The following is a 17,426-nucleotide window of genomic DNA, read 5'->3' on the forward strand; positions in this document are numbered from 1 at the left end:
GCTCCTTTTCTTGCGATTCTATTCATGGATACTTATCCATGGACAGGGCAAAAAACTCAATTTAGTTTAGGTCTTTTTCCGTTTAGTCAAACGGATCAATTATATATGTTTGAATAACAATTCGATTTACCACTTTGATATGATAGAATTGCTATGCTTAGTGTGTGACTCGTTGGGACTAAAAGAAAGAATTGGACCCTACCTAATATAAATATAAATTAATAACCAGCTCATTGCTTCGTATTCTCAAGATCCAAGGAATCGGTCATTATATGAGATAATAATCATATATTTGTAGCAACTGAAATCCTTTTTCAATAAAGTAAAAATGAATCTTGATTGATTGTGTAAGTTGTGAAACCAAAATAGAGGGATGCGGATGAATGGAAGGATGAGAGAAAGAGAGAAGGGGAAAAGAAATGATATATTATTCCAATATGTATGGTCTATGAATCATCTTAGAAAGGGCAATGTGATAAGGCATCATATACTATAATATAATTCAATTCATCTATAATTGAGATAGATTTCAAAAAATAAAGAGCATTGAGTCGATAGAGACTGAGGAGATTGACTCAGGGACAGATTAAATTAGAAGCTCCATTGCAGAATTCAGACCTCGACATTAATGGAGGAGAAGCTATGGGAACGACGGAACCTGTGACTGCGGAGGATTCGATTGAAACGAATCCTAATGATTCACTGGACGGGATGGCGGAACGCGCCGGGAACGAACTGATTTCTTCGAAGAGGTTATGGAGCGACCCTACGAATAAAGCAGATAAATATAAAAGAGTAAATATTCGCCCGCGAAATTTCATCCATTAAATAATCCTAATATTATTTATTGTTTATTTATCGTTTCATTCGCGAGGAGCTGGATGAGAAGAAACTCTCATGTCCGGTTCTGTAGTAGAGATGGAATTGAGACACTACCATCAACTATAACCCCAAAAGAACCAGGTTTCGTAAACACATAGAGGAAGAATGAAAGGAGTATCTTATCGGGGCAATCGTATTTGTTTCGGTAAATATGCGCTTCAGGCACTTGAACCCGCTTGGATCACATCTAGACAAATAGAAGCAGGGCGCCGCGCAATGACACGATATGCCCGTCGTGGCGGAAAAATATGGGTACGTATATTCCCCGACAAACCCGTTACACTAAGACCCGCGGAAACACGTATGGGTTCGGGAAGGGATCTCCTGAATATTGGGTATCCGTCGTTAAACCGGATCGAATACTTTATGAAATGGGCGGAGTATCAGAAACCGTAGCCAGAGCCGCTATGGAAATAGCGGCGCGCAAAATGCCTATACGAACAAAATTCGTTATTGCGGAATAGGGATATCGGACCAAAGGGATATTTATGAATGATGAAAAATATAATCTATAATCGCTGGTTTACTTATTTCTGGACAGAAAATTTTCTTTTCCCCCTCGCCTCTTGCATTGAAAGAACTCAAATAAAAGAAAGATGATTCAACCTCAGACCTTTTTGAATGTAGCGGACAACAGCGGAGCTCGAAAATTGATGTGTATTCGAATCATAGGAGCTAGTAATTACCGATATGCTCATATCGGTGACGTTATTGTTGCTGTAATCAAAGAAGCAGTGCCAAATATGCCCCTGGAAAGATCAGAAGTAATCAGAGCTGTAATTGTACGTACATGTAAAGAACTCAAGCGCGACAACGGTATGATAATCCGGTATGATGACAATGCAGCAGTTGTCATTGATCAAGAAGGAAATCCAAAAGGCACCCGAGTTTTTGGTTCGATTGCTCGTGAATTGAGACAGTTAAATTTCACTAAGATAGTCTCATTAGCTCCCGAAGTATTATAAATAATGAACGCTAGTAGACGAGACAATGGGTAGTAGGGTCTTTGAAATGGATAAATTAGTAGATTATGTCTCAGGCATATACCTTTAATGAAAATAAAAAAAGAAACATGTTGATTATATCAAAGCAAAAAAAAAATGATAGTTCGTCATGGGTAGAGACACTATTGCCGATATAATAACTTATATAAGAAATGCTGACATGGATAAAAAAGGAACAGTTCGAATACCATCCACTAATATTACCGAAAACATTGTGAAATACTTCTACGAGAGGGTTTTATCGAAAATGTTAGGAAGCACCGGGAAAACAACAAGGATTTCTTGGTTTTAACCCTACGACATAGAAGAAATAGGAAAAGAGCACATAGAAATATTTTAAAGCGTATCAGCAGACCAGGTCTGCGAATCTATTCCAACTCTCAACGAATTCCTAGGATTTCAGGCGGGATAGGGGTTGTAATTCTTTCTACTTCTAGGGGTATAATGACAGATCGAGAAGCTCGACTAGAAAGAATTGGAGGAGAAATTTTGTTTTATATATGGTGAGGTGATCCATCTGGTATACGAATTTGATACGTAACTTCCTATTTATGAAAAAGAGAGTAGAGGTGGGTTGTCTAATGTCACTCCTCCTACATTAGTTAATACTTCAAGGAGGTTACCTGGAATGAAAGAACAAAAATTGATCCATGAAGGTTTAATTACTGAATCACTTCCCAATGGCATGTTCTGGGTTCGCTTAGATAACGAAGACCTGGTTCTAGGTTATGTTTCAGGGCGGATACGACGTAGTTTTATACGAATACTACCAGGAGATAGAGTAAAAATAGAAGTCAGCCGTTATGATTCAACAAGGGGACGTATAATTTATAGACTTCGCAATAAAGATTCAAACGATTAGGTATTTAAATTTTCATGGGGATAAATTTTAAGGCTCAAACACTAACTTAAGGTGAATTAAAGAAAAGAGACTTATTTTCTTTCAAAGAGTAGATTCGGAATTAAGGAACAACAAATATGAAAATAAGAGCTTCTGTTCGTAAGATTTGTGAAAAATGTCGACTGATCCGTAGGCGAGGACGAATTATAGTAATTTGTTCTAATCCGAACATAAACAGAGACAGGGATAATATTTATAAAAAAAAAGAACTTCACTTTCTAAGAGACCTAATGTACAAATAAATAAAGAATTTGTTTTCACATGAAATGGATATATCCGTATATCTCTGACTCATATTTATGAGATGGCAAATAGAATATGACAAAACCTATACCAAGAATTGGTTCACGTAGAAATAGCCGTATTAGTTCACGTAAGAGTGGGTGTAGAACACCAATAGGAGTTATTCATGTTCAAGCGAGTTTCAACAATACTATTGTTACTGTTACAGACCCACAAGGTCGGGTCGTTTCTTGGTCTTCTGCGGGTACCTGTGGATTCAAGGGCACAAGAAGGGGTACCCCATTTGCTGCTCAAACCGCAGCAGGAAATGCTATTCGTGCGGTAGTAGACCAGGGTATGCAACGAGCAGAAGTCATGATAAAGGGTCCCGGTCTCGGGAGAGATGCAGCATTACGAGCGATTCGTAGAAGTGGTATACTATTAAATTTTGTACGTGACGTAACCCCTATGCCGCATAATGGATGTAGACCGCCAAAAAAAGGCGCGTTTAGAAATAAAAATGGAAAAGATTCCAATCCAAGAGAAATAAATAATTAAATGATCTCATCAAATAATATTATATTAGTATGGTTCGGGAGGAAGTACCAGTATCCACTCGGACGCTACAGTGGAAGTGTGTTGAATCAAGAGCAGACAGCAAACGCCTTTATTATGGTCGTTTCGTTTTATCCCCACTTATGAAGGGTCAAGCCGATACAATCGGTATCGCGATGCGAAGGGCTTTACTTGGAGAACTAGAAGGAACATGTATTACGCGCGCAAAATCTGATAAGGTACCACATGAATATTCTACGATAGTAGGTATTGAAGAATCAGTCCATGAAATTTTAATGAATTTGAAAAAAATTGTATTTAGAAGTGATCTGTACGGAACTCTCGACGCATCTATCTATGTCAGGGGCCCTAGACACGTAACTGCTCAAGATATCATCTCACCACCTTCTGTAGAAATAGTTGATACTACACAGCATATAGCTGTCCTAACGGAACCGGTTGATTTGTGCATTGAATTAAAAATTGAGAGGGGTCGTGGATATTGTACGAGAACCCCAAATAACTATCAAGACGGAAGCTATCCTATAGATGCTGTATCCATGCCTGTTCGAAATGCGAATCATAGTATTCATTCTTATGGGAATGGGAATGAGAAACAAGAGATACTTTTTCTTGAAATATGGACGAATGGAAGTTTAACTCCTAAGGAAGCGCTTTATGAAGCTTCTCGTAATTTGATCGATTTATTTATTCCTTTTTTACATGCGGAGGAACAGGACATAAATAGAAATATGGAGGACAATCAAAAAAGGGCTAGTGTGCCCTTTTTTACCTTTGATGATGGATTGGATAATATGAAAAGAGAAATCATATTGAAACGTATTTTTATTGATCAATTAGAATTGCCTCCTAGGACTTATAACTGTCTCAAAAGGTCTAATATACATACATTGCTGGACCTTTTGAGTAAAAGTCAAGAAGATCTTATGAGAATTGAGCATTTTCGCGTAGAAGACGTAAAACAAATATTCGACATTCTACAGAAGGGTTTCACAATCGACTTGCTTAAAAATTCAACTCAGTTTGAATCCCGTTGAAATTTTTTTTTCATTTCGAATGAAAGCACGAAATGAAAAAATTATAAATGAAAGACTATTTATTAACTAGAAAATAATGAAATAAAATTTCTATTATTTTCTTATCTTTATCTTATTTCTTATTTTTTATAACTAAACTAACTATAAAATTATACTATAATTATTCTTCCTATATATTACAAATTATTATTCAATTCGAATTGAATAATAATTTGTAATATATAATCAATATACACACTAAAATATACACACTAACGAAAAAAGAAGAAACAAAAACAAAGTCTGTTTGAATCTTCAGCATAGTCTGTATTCGTGGATTCTTCAGAATAGATCTATAATCAAATGAAAGAGATGTATCTAGGAGGATAAACTTTGAAGTATGCCTAACTAGATACATACGTAATATCCCGCCTTACCTTAGTATTTCAAGATCTATTTTAATTTGAAAAAGACCTAAAGTTAGAGACTTATCAATAGGTAATGTTGCTCCAATACCTAACCAAAGGGCTACTGCCGTACCAATCAAAAAGACTGTTGTAGCTACTGGGCGACGGAATGGATTTTGGAATTTATTAACATTTTCCAAAAAGGGTACTGTCAATAATCCCGCTGGTACCGAAACCATTAAAAGAACACCCAATAACTTATTGGGTACTGTACGGAGTATTTGAAATACGGGAAAGAAGTACCATTCGGGTAATATTTCCAAAGGAGTTGCAAATGGATCTGCCGGTTCACCAATCATTGATGGCTCTAGAACCGCTAGACCTACGTTACATGCAATAGTACCTAGAATTACTACGGGAAAAATATATAAAAGATCATTAGGCCATGCCGGTTCCCCATAATAATTATGTCCCATCCCCTTAGCCAATTTTGCTCTTAATACAGGATCATTCAAGTCGGGTTTCTTTGTTATTGGGATAGGTGAATTCTTATGGATCCATCCCCCGAAAGAACCGGACATGATGATTTTTCATCATCCAGCTCGAGCAATAATCAAAGGAATGAAATGGATTCATATAAAATCCATATGCCATCCAGGAAACTATGTTCGTACAAATAAATGCTCAATACCCAAGTAGGCTTACATCGATCATGATCAAATGCTTTTTGGATTGTCTCATACCTTGTAATTGATGCACAATATTGTTTTTTAGAGTCTTCTTACGTACAAAGGATTTACTTGTTACTAATAAAGTCTAGCCTCGATTCTTCCTTAGATCCCGTGTTTCACTCCGATAGTATCATAGATCGGGTCGATGCAGGGGAAATGAATGCATTCCCTACTATAAGTTAAATAAATGGAAGTGGAATAGATAGAACATAATCTGGATCATGCCACATCACTTATTCTACTAGATCTTACGAAGCCTATTCATGCATGACATGATTCGGGTCTGATCATAGAAAAGATTCTCCTCAAAGGAACCAGCCTATCCTCTTGCTCCGCAGGGGGGCGGCGGTTGGAACAGAGACACATTTGTTTATGAATTCCAATGTGGCAGATAATATATCTGCATGGACCAATCAATAGTTCAAGTCACACACTCCCATAATCCATCCTCTCCTCCGAGAATCCACTTCAACTGTTCGTATCAAATAAAAAATACTTCGTGGTTGAAGGGAAATATCCAAATAACATGTCTTATTCTTTTCAATAATCCATATTTATAGCAATGAAATACAAATACTATTTTTTTTGTTCCTACCCAAACAATATATTATATGATCTATTACAAATACCTATGCTCTGTCTTCTCTATAAAGGACCTGAAATACCTTGCTTACGTATCATTGAAAAGTGCATTAACATAAATACGGCGGTAAGAAGAGGTAATACAAAAGTGTGTAAACTATAAAAGCGGGTCAAAGTGGATTGACCCACGCTAGCACTTCCGCGTAATAACTCTACCAAGGGCGATCCCACTATAGGGATAGCCTCAGGTACACCAGTTACAATTTTGACTGCCCAATACCCAATTTGGTCCCAAGGTAAAGAATAACCAGTTACCCCAAAGGATGCAGTCAACACAGCCAGAACTACACCCGTAACCCAAGTCAATTCACGTGGTTTCTTAAAACCACCTGTGAGATAAACACGAAATACGTGCAGGATCATCATTAGAACCATCATACTTGCTGACCATCGATGAACTGATCGGATTAACCAACCGAAGTTGGCTTCAGTCATTATGTATTGAACAGAGGCAAAAGCTTCTGTGACGGTCGGGCGATAGTAAAAAGTCATAGCAAAACCCGTAGCTACTTGTACTAAAAAGCAAGTAAGTGTGATCCCTCCTAGACAATGAAATATATTGACATGAGGAGGAACATATTTACTAGTTATATCATCTGCAATCGCTTGAATCTCGAGACGCTCCTCGAACCAATCATATACTTTATTGAGATAGGTGAACCGAAGGCGAAGGGACTCCCCCTCTAAGAACCGTATATGAGAATTTCGTCTCGTACGGCTCAAGCGAAAACACCCCAATACTGGTTCTGGTTGCAACGTGCAATAGAAAAGAAAGATTTGAAACCTTTTAGAGACTTCACTTGATTCAATCTTTCCAGATAAAATGAGGGAACCAAAACTCTAAATCTCTTCTTTGTGATGATAGCGCCAAAATATCAAGTTGGCTCATCCTATGTTGATTGTTACAGGCCTTTTGAATGTTCTCTTACCCTATTTTATTTTTGTTTATACGTAATACATACGAATTTACTATTGATAGGAATTATCTTGTTGAGACCCTATGAATCAATTGAAACCTCAGATTCCTACTAGAACCACGATGATTCAACAAAGAACAAAACAGAACCAAAGAGTTCTCTGAGTAGGAACCCTTTCGTTTGATCATCACTTCACTTATTCAATGAACAGATATAATAACTAAGAATCCATAGAAATATTTGTCCTGTCCCTCGCTCAGCTCAAACTAAGCATGATTCTGAAGGAAAAAGGTGGTTCGATTTCTGAAACGCCTCATTGAAAAGTTAATTGAAAAAAATAATAGTAGTTGGAGGCCGGTCACGAGGTATGAATAGTAGGTATGAATCATAGTTTAAATAGTTCTTAATCTATTCCATATAGTCCGTGCTCCAGATACTAGACTGACTATCTGACGGGCTAGAACCATCTCTCTCGATGAGATGACAGACTTATTCTCTGTACTATCAATAGGTATAACAAGTCACACACTCATATTCCGGAAATACCGAAACAAAAGAATTCCGCGGTCGAACTACCAAACAGAATGAGATGACCTAGAAATCCGAATCCTAAGTGATTCTTTTTTTTATTGAAAGTTAGGACTTATCCGTTCTTCTGGACCTAACTTAATGAAATACCATCCAGTAAAACGGAAGAATTATAAATCTCCAAAATAATAGATAGGAATACTGCAAATAGAGCCATTGCGACACCCATAAGGGGTGTAGTTCCCCATCCAGGGGCTACTTTACCATATTCCGAATTCAATGGTTTTAATAAATCGCCTACAATAGTCCGTCTTGGCCCAGATCTGGAACTACCCTCAATGGTTTGTGTAGCCATAAATCCTATTCCGTGCATTGTTTGAGATCTGTTGACTTTGTATACGATTCCGTTGTAAATAAACTATCTTATCGTAGATCCATCGTGGTCTTGAAATCACTTAATAATGGAAACTGCAACTCTAGTCGCCATCTTCATATCTGGTTTACTTGTAAGCTTTACGGGGTATGCCTTATATACCGCCTTTGGGCAACCCTCTCAACAACTAAGAGATCCATTTGAGGAACACGGGGACTAGTTGAAATGATGACCCTCCTCATCGGAGGGTCATCATTTCAATTGAGATAATGAAAAATCATTTCATCTTTTTATTTGGAACCTTAGGCGGTTCTCGAAAAAAGATAGCAAAAAATATTATCCCCAGAGTCGAGACCAACAGGAATGTATAAACCAATGCTTCCATAGATTCGATCGTGTTTTACAATTATAGCTTCCATACCTGTTCATTTGGGATCATTTCCCAGACAAGTAAAGGTCAAGAGTAATAGGTGATGATTCGAATTAATATTTCTCCAGTACCCTATATGAAACATAGGCTAGACATATGAAAGAAATGTTGTATCAGACTACTTGTCTCCTTGTAGTTGGATCCCCCAGTTTTTGGAAGGTTCCAAATTCCACTTGAGCATCTAAATCTGGGTCGATACCAGCAAAAACATCTCTGAACAAGGTTCTAGCACCATGCCAAATGTGGCCGAAAAAGAAAAGCAAAGCAAACGAAGCATGTCCAAAAGTGAACCAACCCCTTGGACTACTACGAAAAACACCATCGGATTTCAAAGTAGCGCGATCCAATTCAAAAATTTCACCCAATTGGGCACGTCTAGCATATTTTTTCACAGTAGCAGGATCATTATAACTGACTCCATCGAGTTCACCACCATAGAACTCAACAGTTACACCCACTTGTTCGACACTATACTTGGATTCTGCCCTTCTAAAAGGAACATCGGCTCTCACAATTCCGTCTCCATCTACCAAAACTACCGGAAATGTTTCAAAGAAGGTAGGCATACGACGTACAAAAAGTTCATGCCCCTCTTTATCTCTAAAGACAGGGTGTCCTAACCACCCAACAGCTATTCCATCCCCGTTGTCCATTGAGCCGGCTCTGAACAATCCTCCTTTCGCCGGATTATTACCGATATAATCATAAAAAGCTAGTTTATCGGGAATTTTAGACCAAGATTCCGATAAACTCAGATTTTCAGCTAGCCCGGCGTTAACTCTTCGATATATTTCTTGCTGGAAATATCCCTGATCCCACTGATAACGAGTAGGACCAAATAATTCGATCGGAGTAGTCGCTGAACCATACCACATAGTTCCAGCAACAACGAAAGCTGCAAAAAACACAGCAGCGATACTACTGGAAAGCACAGTTTCAATATTGCCCATACGTAATGCTTTGTATAGACGTTGGGGCGGGCGAACACTAAGATGGAATAGACCCGCTAATATTCCCAAGGTGCCCGCTGCAATATGATGAGAAGCTATCCCCCCCGGAACAAAAGGATCAAAACCCTCCGCGCCCCATGAAGGACTTACAGGTTGCACTTTTCCGGTTAGCCCATAAGGATCAGACACCCATATTCCAGGGCCATACAAACCTGTTACATGAAATGCACCAAACCCAAAGCAAGCCACCCCAGATAAAAATAAATGAATTCCAAAGATCTTGGGCAAATCCAAAGAGGGTTTTCCCGTACGTTCATCACAGAATATTTCTAGATCCCAATACACCCAATGCCAGATAGCTGCCAAGAAGCACAAGCCAGAAAACACAATGTGTGCCCCGGCAACACCTTCGTAACTCCAAATACCCGGATTGGTTACAGTTCCTCCTGTAATACTCCAACCGCCCCATGAATTGGTTATTCCTAAACGAGTCATGAAGGGTATAACGAACATACCTTGTCGCCACATTGGATCAAGAACGGGATCAGAGGGATCAAAAACAGCTAATTCGTATAGAGCCATAGAACCGGCCCAACCAGAAACTAGAGCTGTATGCATTATATGGACAGAAAGCAAGCGACCAGGATCATTCAATACGACAGTATGAACACGATACCAAGGCAAACCCATGGAAATACCCCTTCATCAAAGAAAAATAGACACTATGTAACTTTGTCACATTGGAAAAGACTATGCTATGGACCTCATTCAGTGATTATCTCGGTGCAAGGGTTCACATTTATTACGTGCCGCAGGTGATAGTAATAATGGAACAATTCCGTTCTGTTCGCAGGAACAAAGAGAAGCAGATTTATTTTATACCCGATAAGTACCAATACGCAATGGGGGGATTGGTCCCATTTTTTTAAGTGAATCCATTAGATACTTGTTCATCATTCGAAGGATCCGCTCCGTCCCTAAGAATTTTCTTTTTTTCATTCTGTCTTCCTACATGAGTCTTCCAATCTATGTATAAAATATGATAAACAAAAATATTATGAGGACAATAAACCCATTGTTACGTTTCCACATCAAAGTGAAGTATAGTACTTAACCCCGTTTTCTTTAATGTAATGCCCATTGGTGTTCCAAAAGTCCCTTTTCGGAGTCCTGGAGAGGAAGATGCAGTTTGGGTTGACATATAGTGCGACTTGTCGGACATATTGGGTCATATGGGATTTCCCCGTTCTCTCCCCTGATCGAGATATACTCTCTTTCGCCTAAGAAAGATTGATTGAATCATCAAATCAATTCAATAATTCGGAGCGTGAAATGTGCAAATGGATCAATTCGTTTGAAAGATAAATATTATCTTATCAATTAGAATAATCTATGGTTGACTTGGAACAATAAAATGAAGTATCCAGGCTCCGTTCAGAAAATACCAAATGGGTAATATTGATTACAACTTCTATCATCTATCAGAAATAAGACCATAGGAGTGATCTCAAACCACTAATAAATATAAATGTGATGAATACATCGAATACTTGGTTGGTGGAAGGCATAAAAAAGTCGTAAGAAAAAAATAAGTGGTACTGGGGTCATTTGTCCTATATGTGCAAATGGAATTCGGGCGAATCTTTACCCGGAGTAGAGCATAAACCTAAAATAAGTGAAGAGGCCCATTCAGGAACAAGAAAATGGCATCGCGATTTGGATCTCGATGAAACAATACATCAATCAAAAGAATACATCAATAAAAAGATGTTCAGTGAATTCTTTTTTGTAGGTTAGGAGGGCAAACCAAAACTAATTTTTGTGGAAAATGCAAATGAAAATAAACCCCTTCGTCAGGAAAACGCCTAAACTCAAAAAGAATAGGTCTGGAATCGACACATTGATTATTTTTTTTTCGAACTTTTTTGAACCGTATGTATCGAAAGGTGCGTGTACGGTTCTGCGGGGATACAATTTTTCCTAATCAACCGACTTCATCGAGAAAGATTACTTTTTTTAGGCCAAGGCGTTGATAGCGAGATCTCGAATCAACTTGTTGGTCTCATGGTATATCTCAGTATGGAAGATAATACCAGGGATCTCTATTTGTTTATAAATTCTCCCGGCGGATGGGTAATACCGGGAATAGCTATTTATGATGCTATGCAAATTGTTCCACCAGACGTACATACAATATGCATGGGATTAGCCGCTTCGATGGGATCTTTCATCCTGGTCGGAGGAGAATTTACCAAACGTCTAGCATTCCCTCACGCTCGGCGCCAATGAGTTTTTATTTGACTTGAAGAAAAAATAAGACTATGCCTTCGCCATATGGAATATATAAGTAATAATAGCATGGCACGTTTAGTTCGATATGAGCAAATCATTATTGCTTCTTCATAACATGATTATGTATCGAGATAGTAGTATGAAACAAAAGGTTAGTCCCGATTTGATCTTATTCCTATGTTATTTATCGGGGGTCCATTTCAGCGTCACAAACAACCCCTTTTCCTTACACAACATGAGTCTGAATATTTCTAAGCATGAAAAGAAAGGGATCATTTTCCTTATCATTTTTCTTATTTAATCAGACTCAGACCAGAAAGAAACTTTGGGATTGCTGAATCATAGAAGAGAGATGAATATATTATCTAAAGCAACGGAACCATCATAGTATTTTTTTGTTCCTACGAGGAGAAGGGTGGTAAATGGATCATCCAACGATTTGGATCTGATAGATCTATTTGTCTCTTTCTTTGATGTAAGAGAAGAGTAGATTCCATTGCGGAGCCGTATGCAATGTGCAAAAATTGCCTGTACGGTTTTCTATCTTTTTTTATTTTTATTTATTCTTTTCGCTCCATTTTGCGAGATAGAGGAATCGTTCATTATGACATATTATAATCAGGGTTATGATCCACCAACCTGCTAGTTCTTTTTATGAGGCACAAGCAGGAGAATTTATCCTGGAAGCGGAAGAACTGTTGAAACTTCGCGAAATACTAACAAGAGTTTATGTACAAAGAACGGGCAAACCTTTATGGGTTGTATCTGAAGACATGGAAAGGGATGTTTTTATGTCAGCAACAGAAGCCCAAGCTCATGGCATTGTTGATCTTGTAGCAGTCGAAAATAGCGCGGATTTTGTGTAAATCGGTAATTCTACTTCGAACCATGGTTCGAAGTAGAATCTTCAACTCAAATGAAAGTAATTCATAATCATCAGGTTAGGATCGATCTAAACCAACCGATTCTATATACGATTCAGCATGCCAACTATTAAACAACTTATTAGAAACACAAGACAGCCAATGAGAAATGTCACGAAATCTCCTGCTCTTCGAGGATGCCCTCAGCGTAGAGGAACATGTACTAGGGTGTATGTGTGACTCGTTCAGATCATGAACTGTGACCTAAACTAAACCATTTTTCCAGTATCAATGACCAGTGCCAATGAAAATGAATGGGGTAGAATGGAAGAACTACATTTTTAAAAAAGATCTAATCTATCATATACCTCTATTGTGTATGGAATTTATGGTTTCCATTGGTGCAAATCCAATCGCCTTGATTTGAATTTGGGATGAAAAGCGATTCCTCATTGGTAGCGAATGGTTATCCATTAAGCGGGGAAATAGTATTTAAAAAGCATAAAGTTATATTGGTGCTCTTACTTATGAAAGAACGGACTGATAGGGTCAGCTACCTAGCCAACCTTCATAATTAAATACCGTCACTGTATGGATAGATCTCGTTGTGAAAAGACCTATTACTGGCTAATTCATGGGTAGAGCCAAATGGTGTGAACTGTACAAGTTACCAATAACATTGATTAAATGAGGGAAAGGGCTCCGGTGTATAGATAGGACCTCGCCGTTTAAGAAGTAACCATAGAAACGATGGAACCCACTATTTATTCATGGGGAAATGAACTGCCTGTAAGAAATAACAAATCGTGGTTGGGAAGGTTATAGTAGCAAAAGAAAGCCATCGGAATTTTTATTTTATACACCGGAAGAATCCGTTTTGCTTAGACCAAGAGAAGGAAAAAGAATGACTGAAAGAAAAGAAATGAAAATCAATTAGTTATTCATGAAAATCTTATTCATCAAAGTCCCATTTTAAACTATGACAAGAGTTAGACGTGGATATATTGCGCGGAGGCGTCGAAGGAAAATTCGTTTATTTGCATCAAGCTTTCGAGGAGCTCATTCAAGACTTACTCGAACTGCTACTCAACAGAAAATAAGGGCTTTGGTTTCCAGCCATAGGGGTAGAGGAAGGCAAAAGCGAGATTTTCGTCGTTTGTGGATCACTCGGATAAATGCAGTAACCCGCGAGAATGGGGTACCCTATAGTCGATTAATACACGATCTGCGCAAGAAGCAGCTCCTTCTTAATCGTAAAATACTTGCACAAATAGCTATATCAAATAGGAATTGCCTTTACATGATTTCCAATGATATCCTTAAATAAGGAGATTGATCGGGAGGAGTCCGACGGAATAATTGAAATGAAACAGAGTTTCCCGGAGAATGACCCCGGGAAGGTAGAGTCAAAATAGCAATGTAAAGGAAAATAAAATGTAGTAGGAATGAACGAACCCATTTCAATAAAGAAATGGGTCTTCTTCCCCCATTCTTTCTTTTTTCTTCCGACACGACAATTGAATATGAGCTCCGGATCTTACGAACAAAGTATCACATCAATTTGAGTTATGATTTGAGTTCTGATTCGATTGAAGAGTGGTCCTATTTCTATTTTTTTCTGGTTCTAGTGCCGGTAGTTCTAGAAATCGACTCGGCTCTCTCAAATTGTTTCTCATTATTAAGAAAAGGTAACAAAGATAAAATACGAGCTTGTTTTATAGCAATAGTAATTAATCGTTGTTGTTTCAAGGTCAATCTATTCACTCGCCTAGGTAATATTTTTCCTTGTTCACTAATAAATCGACTAATTAAACTCATGTTTCTATAATCAATTCGATCCCCCAACCCAATTGGGGGCAAACGCCTACGAAAAGATCGCTTGGATTTACGAAAGGGTCGCTTGAATTTCTCCATGGTTTATTCCTTATCTCTAAAATACCATTTCTTCTCTAAAATACCATTTCTTCATTCATCTCGGATCCGCCCGAAATGGCATTTTATTTGCTCCTAGATATGTTATATGTAATTCCTTCCCGTTCCTTAAAATGTTGGCACACGCAAGGCAACACCGCATTCAATCTATTTCTTTATCTCCCCGTGAATCGTATGTTTGTAACAATAGGGACAGAATTTCTTCAATTCCAATCGACCAGGTGTATTGTGTCGATTCTTTTGAGTAATATATCTGGAAATGCCCGGTGATTCCTTCTTCTTATCGGCACCATTTCGGACACAACTGGTACATTCCAAAATAACCGTAACTCTGGGATTTTTACCCTTGGGCATAAACCTCCTTTGTATTTTGGATTCCCCCAACTCTTTCTTCTCTTCTTCAATCCGAAGAAGAAGAAAGGAGAAAGGAAAAAAATAGAAGTTGCTAACTGGAAATCTAATTATGAAAGATTTCGTTGCAAGTTGTAATCAATAGAATAGAGTAATACGTAATACAACTATTTACTACAATTCAATTACTATTCCTAATCTCAGTATTTTATTTCAGTATCACTTAATTTAAGTATCTTATCTAATCTTGAATATCCAAGCCTAGATCCACATTTCTATTTCTGTTCTCCCTCTATTTCTTCTACCCCGAATCCGAGTTTTGCTGAGGTTTAATTCACTTTTATTCTTTCTATTTCCCTACTCAACAAAAGTGAAGGGAGGGACAGGGGCTATTTAACAAACAGAGAATTTATTGCTATTGTTAGCCAACATCTTCTACCACATCGATAATACCACACCGATAACTAGAATGAAAAAAAGGGGAATGTCAACGCATCTGGGAATAAACGATTGATCTCTATCAATAGACCTGCTAAAGAACCGAACCATAGAGTAGTTAGCACAGGCGCTACGGAAAGGTATGTTTTGATATCTCGCATTGAAAATCCTCCTTCTTTATTTAACACATATATGATCAGATATATTATATATATAGTTGTGGATCACTTGTATTTGTGTGCGGAATCCTTAATTAACTAAAATGGATATGTACAACGATCCAGTAGATGAGATACTCCTGCCCCTGAATAAAAGAAAAAGTAAGTGCCCCGTTCCGTTATTTTTTTTTTGTTCTTGAGCATATAAATACTCATTCTTTTATACGTTGTATTTCACCTTGGATTTCATATATACATAATTCTAACTCTTTTATTTTATGTTATGAGACCAAAAAGAAAAAATGGCAAGAGAAATGTATATAGATATATTTAAAGGAAATAACGGTGTGGAAAAGAAGACAGGGATTCTCTACAATGACACTGTACAACAATTGAAAGGGATGTAGCGCAGTTTGGTAGCGCGTTTGTTTTGGGTACAAAATGTCACGGGTTCAAATCCTGTCATCCCTACCTATTACTTATCTTACAGGCAGTAACATGGGATCAATTGAAATTGGGGATGGCATGATCATTAGTATCATTTAATGATACTATATGCAAGCTAAGAAGTATTGGGAAAAGATTATCTCTTGTCGTGATAAAGCGCTCTTAGTTCAGTTTGGTAGAACGCGGGTCTCCAAAACCCGATGTCGTAGGTTCAAATCCTACAGAGCGTGATGCTACTTTGTATCGAATCACATTAACTTGAATTGCGAACATCAATCGAATTCAATTTGACCTCCTGAGGGTCAAGGATAGGAGGTCAATGACAAGAAAAAAGAAATCTTACTCAATCAAAAGTCCAACTGATCGCCGCGTCTGTATTGTAAATATGCAGTTACAAACAATCCGGCTAAAGTAATAGGAATTAGACCTAACACGATTCCAAATAAAAAAACTTCAATCATTTCGATTTGTTGTCTTGTTTGAAAGGGGAGAAAAGGTAATATCTATCTCTAATCCAAATAATAATCTGCATCACCCAGTAATCTCAACGTCCACGAATTTTCAATTGATGCTGGAAGTCAAAACCATAGAATACCTGGAATGGAATCTTACAGAAATCTGAATTTTAAAATTCTCATTTTTCTGATTTGATTGTTCATTCAATTAATTTCAAATAAGTCGTATCTTGCTCAGACCAATAAATAGAGCTGGGGTTATAGTTGAAGCAGTCAGTAGAAAACCGAAATAACTAGCTATAGTAGGCATGAAGGAACTAAATGAGATACGTTCTTTTTATACATATGTTTATAAAGCACTTGCCTAAGTTTCCGTTTTTGCGAGATACCGAGCTACGATGATAAGAAAAAATCCAAATTGAAAGAGTTAGTCCTAATTTAATTTGTTTTCTTTTGATTTCTCAGTCATTTCATTATAAACAGGACTAACAAACGTGATGTGACGAAGGAAAAATCAATAGTAAATTTACCTTACTATGAATTCCTTATGAATTCCTCGTCTGTGACATCTACTGATCTCGTGATTCCGAATCAACAAATTGATTGAACAACTCGTATAGTAATACGAACTCTGTCTTGTAACTTCATTCACAAATGAAATTCTCTTTCATGGAAAACTATGGGATAGAAAGAAGAATTGGATTTTAAAATCATTCCAACTTGGATCATTGCTTTTCCTTTTCAATTGGATCCGTTTTGGAACGAACCGATAACGACTCTTTCTTATTTTCACTTACTTAATATAACTTAATATTTTTAATATTTAATATAATATAAGATATCTCAAAAGAAGAAAAAAGAAGAAAAAGTATCCCACGACTTCTCAAAGCAAAGAAATAAAAAGCGTTATT

The 17,426-nt window shown here is 37.5% G+C and overlaps 4 protein-coding genes and 2 non-coding genes across 6 annotated transcripts; 3 read left to right on the top strand and 3 right to left on the bottom strand.

Moving 5' to 3' along the window:
* Nucleotides 1-2,968: 2,968 nt before the first annotated feature.
* On the top strand, nt 2,969-4,825 carry LOC126409396 (DNA-directed RNA polymerase subunit alpha-like). The gene has a single exon (XM_050075408.1). It carries the CDS (start codon nt 3,597-3,599, stop codon nt 4,620-4,622), a length of 1,026 nt encoding a protein of 341 aa, XP_049931365.1. The 5' UTR covers nt 2,969-3,596; the 3' UTR covers nt 4,623-4,825.
* A 95-nt stretch (nt 4,826-4,920) lies between these two features.
* Nucleotides 4,921-5,875, bottom strand: LOC126409400 (cytochrome b6-f complex subunit 4). The gene has a single exon (XM_050075412.1). It carries the CDS (start codon nt 5,587-5,589, stop codon nt 5,035-5,037), a length of 555 nt encoding a protein of 184 aa, XP_049931369.1. The 5' UTR covers nt 5,590-5,875; the 3' UTR covers nt 4,921-5,034.
* An 8-nt stretch (nt 5,876-5,883) lies between these two features.
* On the bottom strand, nt 5,884-8,638 carry LOC126409395 (cytochrome b6-like). Its single transcript, XM_050075407.1, has 2 exons — nt 8,621-8,638; nt 5,884-7,221 (listed from the first exon to the last, which is right to left on the bottom strand). The coding sequence occupies exons 1-2, from the start codon at nt 8,636-8,638 to the stop codon at nt 6,385-6,387; spliced, it is 855 nt and encodes a 284-aa protein (XP_049931364.1). The 3' UTR covers nt 5,884-6,384.
* Nucleotides 8,054-17,343, bottom strand: LOC126409397 (photosystem II CP47 reaction center protein). Its single transcript, XM_050075409.1, has one exon. The coding sequence runs from the start codon at nt 10,267-10,269 to the stop codon at nt 8,743-8,745; it is 1,527 nt and encodes a 508-aa protein (XP_049931366.1). The 5' UTR covers nt 10,270-17,343; the 3' UTR covers nt 8,054-8,742.
* TRNAP-UGG (transfer RNA proline (anticodon UGG)) lies at nt 16,011-16,084 on the top strand. Its single transcript has one exon. It is a non-coding gene; the product is annotated as a tRNA-Pro (tRNA).
* TRNAW-CCA (transfer RNA tryptophan (anticodon CCA)) lies at nt 16,217-16,290 on the top strand. Its single transcript has one exon. It is a non-coding gene; the product is annotated as a tRNA-Trp (tRNA).
* Nucleotides 17,344-17,426: the final 83 nt, after the last annotated feature.

This window comes from Nymphaea colorata, unplaced genomic scaffold, assembly GCF_008831285.2.
Source record: "Nymphaea colorata isolate Beijing-Zhang1983 unplaced genomic scaffold, ASM883128v2 scaffold0160, whole genome shotgun sequence".
Taxonomy (NCBI): domain Eukaryota; kingdom Viridiplantae; phylum Streptophyta; class Magnoliopsida; order Nymphaeales; family Nymphaeaceae; genus Nymphaea; species Nymphaea colorata.

Excerpts from the sequence above, each read along its gene's own strand:
- LOC126409396 (XM_050075408.1), top strand. The coding sequence starts at position 3,597 with ATGGTTCGGGAGGAAGTACCAGTATCCACTCGGACGCTACAGTGGAAG.
- LOC126409400 (XM_050075412.1), bottom strand. The coding sequence starts at position 5,589 with ATGTCCGGTTCTTTCGGGGGATGGATCCATAAGAATTCACCTATCCCA.
- LOC126409397 (XM_050075409.1), bottom strand. The coding sequence starts at position 10,269 with ATGGGTTTGCCTTGGTATCGTGTTCATACTGTCGTATTGAATGATCCT.